General features: G+C 47.8%; 1 protein-coding gene across 1 annotated transcript in view; it reads right to left on the bottom strand.

Annotated features, from left to right (window-relative positions):
* Positions 1 to 7,457, bottom strand: part of LOC140577113 (ankyrin repeat and SAM domain-containing protein 1A-like) — a 35,325-nt gene extending 27,868 nt beyond the window's left edge. Inside the window, 1 exon segment of the mRNA XM_072696944.1 lies at positions 7,094 to 7,457. Coding sequence (XP_072553045.1) covers positions 7,094 to 7,375 — 282 coding nt within the window. The 5' untranslated portion in view covers positions 7,376 to 7,457.
* Positions 7,458 to 8,407: the final 950 nt, after the last annotated feature.

Below are 8,407 nucleotides of genomic sequence, written 5' to 3'. Positions count from 1 at the left end.
AGAACATCATCTACTCATCTGGGAAGACTTCACACTAGATGTTGGAACATTGCTGTGAGGAGGATGTGTTTGCATTCAGCCTCAGGAGAGTGAGAGCAGTGAGCTGAAGTACTAACATTAGCACTGCTGTGGCATCACAAGTGGTTAATGTGTGTCTTCTATGGAGTACCAGGTGGTTGCTATGATGTTGCTAAATGGTTGCTATGGTATCCCAAGTAGTTACTACGCAGTTTCTATGGTGTACCAGACGGTTGAAATGATGTTGTCAGGTGGTTTCTACGATATCCTATCATAGGGTTCCACTCCGCTGACCGTGATCTCGCAGTGTTCCCCACTATCTTCTTCTGTTTTCCAGAACCTCCTGCTGATCCCCTGGCTCCACCTTCCCAGACCAGATCTATGTGTTTGGGTGGTTGCTAGGGTGATGCTGCTTGTTTGCTGAGGTGTTGCTAAGCGGTCGCTATGTGGTTGCAATGGAACCCTAAAGCACCACAGAAGCACTCTGCTGGCTGTGATCTAGAACCTCACTGCGTCTATGGAGAGTACATTTCGGACAGCAGTACTAAACGGCAGAACCCCGACATGCTGCCCTACCCAGAGAGGAGAGCGCCGTCTCAGCGGCAGATCAGGTTATTGATCGGGGCTGCCGCCTCAGCTGTGACGACTCCCCACACGAATACAGCTCACACAACACAGAGGGCTGAGGTCACCCACAGGGGTCAAAGGTCAACAGCTGAAGAGCAGCACAGCAGTGGGGGTGCACAGAGGGGTGGGGGTTAGGGTTCTCAATGCATACGAAAAAGGAAGTTTGTGGACGCGTGCTACCAACTGTCAATAATATAAACGACATGACAGTTTAGCCCCGCCCATTCAGCACTAATTAAACAAAAAAAAAAACTAACGAGACCATCTGCAATAAATTACATTACAAAACAAACTGATTAATCATAATTAGCTACAAAAATAACAACTAATTACAATTTACTACAAAAATATTGTAAACAACTAAAAAAAAAGATCAAACATTAAATAACATCAGAAATTGCAATTAGACAATTATTAACTACGCTGAATAATGCAATTATCACTGAGATTAACTGCAGATAAACACACTAATTAACACGATTCTTCATGACAAACTACAGTAAGTATCGCAATTCGGCTCCAGACTGATCAATCGTGACCTACCACACTACAAACATCCTGATTAACTGCGAATAAATGCATAAATTAAATCAATTACTTAATCAACTAATTGATTAACAGCACTAAAAATGCAAATAAATAAATGACAAATGTCAATTTATTAGTATTTTTATTATTATTTTTATTATTATTATATAAAGTAATGCTGAAGTCAATCCTGATGCCTTAAGTATCTTAATCTCACATGGTGAGGTATACGGTTTATTAATTCAGCAATGGTATCGGACTGTATCGGGTATCGACCGATATGCAAAGTTTATCGCAATCGGAACTGAAAAAGACGGATTGGTGCAATCCTAATATATATTCGATAACCGAGATAAATACATATATTAATAATATATTGTATATGTATGTATATATTTGATCAGATTCACTTTTTAAAGTATGCACACTCGCTCTCTCTGTGCCCGTCCTCGAGGGGTGTAAGAAAGAAAACACCCACCAGTATGAATAGCATCGCAGGGGGCGGGCGACATAGAGAATGAGTAAGAGAGAGAGAGGCTATTCAGAAAAATGACAAAAAGAGGCAAGCAGTGAAAGGAGGCGAGAACAAAAGCACAAAAGCTGAGATCACAGATGCTGTTAAAGCGATAGTTTGATACTAATGCAACTACTTTTCCGGAATTGTCCGTTCCACCTTAAATGGTGCAGCAGAGACGCCAGAATGTAACTGCTGCACCATTTAAGGTCCACCTTTTTTGGACAATTCCAAAAACTGCCTACATTTAAAGGTACGCTGACTGCTAACTGAACTATCGCTTTAATGACAGTACACACAGACCACAAGCATCCCCAAAAGGACCCTCAGAGCCTGGGAAAGGAGTCTGAACAGACAGAGTGGGGAGTGGGAATTCCGCCCAAATTCCCAAAACAAATGAAAGAGAGGAATACTCACAAACGCAGACCTGGTGGAGGCCATGAGGAGCGAGGAGCAGAGTGAGAGCACTCCTCCACCTGCCTTCTGTCTCACTATCCGTCTGCTCTCACTCTGCTGCTGCACTCGCTCGTCCTCCCTCACTCCATACACACACACACACACACTCTAACTAATCCCCCCACACACACACATTCACCAAGACCCTCATGCAAGTCTAATCTCCCCCCTGTGTGAAAATTAGAGTCAGTCTGACTGTGTGTGTGTGTGTGTGTGTGTGTGTGTGTGTGTGTGTGTGTGTGGACAAGACAACACACACACACAGACACACACCACCCATGCTGTCAATCAAAGCGGTCCCAGGCCGACCAGCCATGACCAACTCTCAGAGTTGGGCTAGCTCCACCGATTCAGCCTACAGCAGTTTAGCTACGCCCATTCAGCCTACAGCAGTTTAGCTACGCCTATTCAGCCTACAGCAGTTTAGCTACGCCCATTCAGCCTACAGCAGTTTAGCTACGCCCATTCAGCCTACAGCAGTGTAGCCCCACCCATTCAGCCTACAGCAGTGTAGCCCCACCCATTCAGCCTACAGCCCATTCATCACTTTTTAAACAAAGTGTGTGTGAGACAGAGATTCACATCCACCACAAGGGGGCAGCAGCACAACACAGAATTACACACACACACCCGCACACACCCAGAGAATCAGACTGCCCTCAGATCAGTAAGAGTTAATCAGAGCGTTACAGGACTTCCTTAGGACTCTAATTACCATGCACTGCGGGGGGCACACACATTCTCACAAATGCCTGTGGGTGTGTCTATAAAATAAACCTTGCCCCTCCCCTACTGTTCATCACTGACAGTACTGACACCGATTCACACTCACATATACTCTGATTCACACAATGATTCACACTCACTCACACTCACTCACACTCATCCACACTCACTCACACTCACTCACACTCACTCACACTCACTCACACTCACTCACACTCACTCACACTCACTCACACTCACTCACACTCACTCACACTCACTCACACTGATCCACACTCACTCACACTCATCCACACTCACTCACACTCATCCACACTCACTCACACTCACTCACACTCACTCACACTCACTCACACTCACTCACACTCACTCACTCACACTCACTCACACTCACTCACACTCACTCTGAATCACACTCACTCACACTGATCCACACTCACTCACACTCACTCACACTCACTCACACTGAATCACACTCACTCACACTCACACTCACTCACACTCACTCACACACACTCATCCACACTCATCCACACTCATCCACACTCACTCACACTCACCCACACTCACTCACACTCACTCACACTGAATCACACTGATCCACACTCACTCACACTGATCCACACTCACTCACACTGATCCACACTCACACTCACCCACACTCACCCACACTCACCCACACTCACCCACACTCACCCACACTCACCCACACTCATCCACACTCATCCACACTCATCCACACTCATCCACACTCACTCACACTCATCCACACTCACCCACACTCACTCACACTCACTCACACTCACTCACTCACACTCATCCATACTCACACTCATCCACACTCATCCACACTGATCCACACTGATCCACACTGATCCACACTCACTCACACTCATCCATACTCACACTCATCCACACTGATCCACACTCACTCACACTGATCCACACTCACTCACACTGATCCACACTCACTCACACTCATCCATACTCACACTCATCCACACTCATCCACACTGATCCACACTCACTCACACTCATCCATACTCACACTCATCCACACTGATCCACACTCACTCACACTGATCCACACTCACTCACACTCATCCACACTGATCCACACTCACTCACACTCATCCATACTCACACTCATCCACACTCATCCACACTGATCCACACTGATCCACACTCACTCACACTCATCCATACTCACACTCATCCACACTGATCCACACTCACTCACACTGATCCACACTCACTCACACTGATCCATACTCACACTCATCCACACTCATCCACACTGATCCACACTCACTCACACTCATCCATACTCACACTCATCCACACTGATCCACACTCACTCACACTGATCCACACTCACTCACACTCATCCACACTGATCCACACTCACTCACACTCATCCATACTCACACTCATCCACACTGATCCACACTCACTCACACTGATCCACACTCACTCACACTCATCCACACTGATCCACACTCACTCACACTCATCCATACTCACACTCATCCACACTGATCCACACTCACTCACACTGATCCACACTCACTCACACTCACTCACACTCACCCACACTCATCCACACTCATCCACACTCATCCACACTCACTCACACTCACTCACACTCACCCACACTCACCCACACTCATCCACACTCATCCACACTCATCCACACTCATCCACACTCACTCACACTCACTCACACTCATCCACACTCATCCACACTCATCCACACTCATCCACACTCATCCACACTCATCCACACTCACTCACACTCACTCACACTCACTCACACTCATCCATACTCACACTGATCCACACTGATCCACACTCACTCACTCACACTCACTCACACTCACTCACACTCACACTCATCCATACTCATCCATACTCATCCATACTCATCCATACTCACTCACACTCATCCATACTCACTCACACTGAATCACACTGATCCACACTCAATCACACTCATCCACACTCAATCACACTCATCCACACTCACTCACACTCATCCACACTCACTCACACTGATCCACACTCAATCACACTCAATCACACTCAATCACACTCAATCACACTCACTCACACTCACTCACACTCACTCACACTCACTCACACTCACTCACACTCATCCATACTCATCCATACTCACTCACACTCATCCATACTCACTCACACTGAATCACACTGATCCACACTCAATCACACTCATCCACACTCAATCACACTCATCCACACTCACACTGATCCACACTCACTCACACTCATCCACACACAATCACACTCATCCACACTCACTCACACTCATCCACACTCACTCACACTCACTCACTCACACTCACTCACTCACACTCACTCACTCACTCACACTCACTCACTCACTCACACTCACTCACACTCACTCACACACACTCACACACACTCATCCATACTCACTCACACTCACTCACACTGATCCACACTCACTCACACTCATCCACACTCACTCACACTGAATCACACTGATCCACACTCAATCACACTCATCCACACTCACTCACACTGAATCACACTGATCCACACTCACTCACACTGATCCACACTCAATCACACTCATCCACACTCACTCACACTGAATCACACTCATCCACACTCATCCACACTCAATCACACTGATCCACACTCAATCACACTGATCCACACTCAATCACACTCATCCACACTCACTCACACTGAATCACACTCATCCATACTCACTCACACTGATCCACACTCACTCACACTCAATCACACTGATCCACACTCAATCACACTGATCCACACTCAATCACACTGATCCACACTCAATCACACTGAATCACACTCACCCACACTCACCCACACTCACCCACACTCACCCACACTCACCCACACTCACCCACACTCATCCACACTCATCCACACTCACCCACACTCACCCACACTCACCCACACTCATCCACACTCATCCACACTCATCCACACTCATCCACACTCATTCACACTGAATCACACTCATCCACACTCACACTGATCCACACTCATCCACACTCACTCACACTGAATCACACTCATCCACACTCACACTGATCCACACTGATCCACACTGATCCACACTCACACTCATCCATACTGAATCACACTCATCCACACTGAATCACACTCATCCACACTGAATCACACTCATCCACATTGAATCACACTCATCCACATTGAATCACACTCATCCACACTCACACAATCACACTGATCCACACTGAATCACACTCACTCACACTGAATCACACTGATCCACACTCACTCACACTGAATCACACTGAATTACACTCACACTGAATCACACTGAATTACATTCACACTGAATCACACTGAATTACACTCACTCACACTGAATCACACTGAATCACACTGATCCACACTCACTCACACTGAATCACACTGAATTACACTCACTCACACTGAATCACACTGAATTACACTCACTCACACTGAATCACACTGATCCACACTCACTCACACTGAATCACACTGAATTACACTCACACTGAATCACACTGAATTACATTCACACTGAATCACACTGATCCACACTGAATCACATTCACTCACATTGATCCACACTGAATTACACTCACTCACAATGACTCAGAGCAGTTCAGTGAGAGACAGCGTGAGAGGGTTGTTGATTCTCTAATAAATGCAGCATTTTCATTCTTTCATTCGTACCGCCCCGCTCGTACCGCCCGCCCCCGCTCGTACCGCCCCGCTTGTACCGCCCCGCTCGGCCCACCGCCCAGCAACAATACAGCTGTTCATTACTGAGAACCGTACTGACTCACAGTCCTGCAGTCCTGTGTGTGTGTCCAATACGAGCAGGAGATACACCAGTATAAAAGTGAATATGAAGCCCCATAATGAAGCAATATGAGCTTCACAATGACCTCACTGCAGCACCCCCCCCCCAATATACACAATACAGTGACTACCAGTCGGATCATCCACTTCATAAACAAACAGTAATGTGTAATAACTCGTTTATAGATGATTAATAAATTACTCACAAACTCAATAACCCATGTGATCTGTGTGCTCAGCTACTGATGTAGTAAGGTTCCTTTACTGGTTGTCTACATTCGCCTCGTAGCTCCAGCATAACCTCTTTACACAGCAGTGCTTTCTCCACGTCAGCAGGGGAGCTCTTACCTCGTCCCATTCCGAAGTGAAGGACGGCGATTTCTCCAGTCTCCTCTTGGCGGCGCTGCAGTTAGAAACGGACTCGCTGCGGCTGCCGAGCCCAGCCTCATCCTCGCTGGGCGGGGACACCAGCAGGTCGGAGTCGGATTTGGACAGGCTGCGGGCCAGCTTCAGGTCTCCCGGGCGAGTCCGGCCAGCCGCCGACGAGGAGCGGGACGGCGAATCCCGCGGTTCCTTGTTGACGGTGGCGTAGATCGCTTTGGGGTCGGGGTCTGTGAGGACGGCTGCCATGGAGACGGAGGGAGCGGGAGGGGGTGCGGAAGAGGTCGCGGAGGTCAGGGCGTCGAAACTCTGGCTGGACTTTAGTCTGAACGGCTCCGCCTCTCCACGACTGTCCACCACCGGAGAAGATCCGTGAAGGAGTCCGGTGAACTGCTCCGGAACGCTCCCGCTCTGATCCGAGGAATTCTCTGTGTGGGGGGAGAGCGAGAGAGAGAGAGAGAGAGAGAGACAGAGAGAGAGAGAGAGAGAGAGAGAGAGAGAGAGAGAGAGAGGGGAATGATATCAACTCTGGCTTAGAGTCCACCCACGACACACAGCGTCCAGAACAGATCGAGTATTGTCCACATAGAGACAGAGAGGGAGAGAGAGAGAGAGACAGAGAGAGAGAGAGAGACACAGAGAGAGAGAGAGAGAGAGAGAGACAGAGAGAGAGAGAGAGAGAGAGAGAGAGAGAGATAGTCTCTCTCTGTAGAAGCAGACAGTGTTAGAGTTATTCCACACTTCAGTACAAGAGGCAGGCTTGAAACAGGATCACACACACACACACACACACACACACACACACACACACACACACACACACACACACACACACTGCCTCTATCTCTCTCTTATTAGAAGTTAAATCCTCGCTCGCTCGGGAGAACTGCACTTCTGTTACTGACCTTAAACACAGCTCTCCCTCACTGTCTCTCTCTGACACAAACCAGGCGGCTGGGCAAAGGGCCACCACACACACTGAAGAGAGTGAGGAGTGTGTGTGTGTGTGTGTGTGTGTGTGTGTGTGTGTGTGTGTGCGTGATGCTGCAGTGTTACAGTGAGGAGGTCGGGTGTTGTGTGGTGTGATGATGTCACAGCTGATCTCTGACCTTCAGATGTTGGGTGTACCTGATAAACTCCACCTGTCAAAAGTATGCAGACGCCCAGCTGTATTATAGTCTATGATCCAGTAAGAGGTTTTATTAGTTGAAACCTCTTGTGGTTGGTGTGGCGCAACAGATAACACCACTACCTGCCACTGAGCTACCCCACCATGGGGGT

Source organism: Salminus brasiliensis, chromosome 14, assembly GCF_030463535.1.
Source record: "Salminus brasiliensis chromosome 14, fSalBra1.hap2, whole genome shotgun sequence".
Classification (NCBI taxonomy): domain Eukaryota; kingdom Metazoa; phylum Chordata; class Actinopteri; order Characiformes; family Bryconidae; genus Salminus; species Salminus brasiliensis.
The sequence above is the reverse complement of the archived record's forward strand: the minus strand, read 5'-3'. Positions and strand labels throughout refer to the sequence as shown.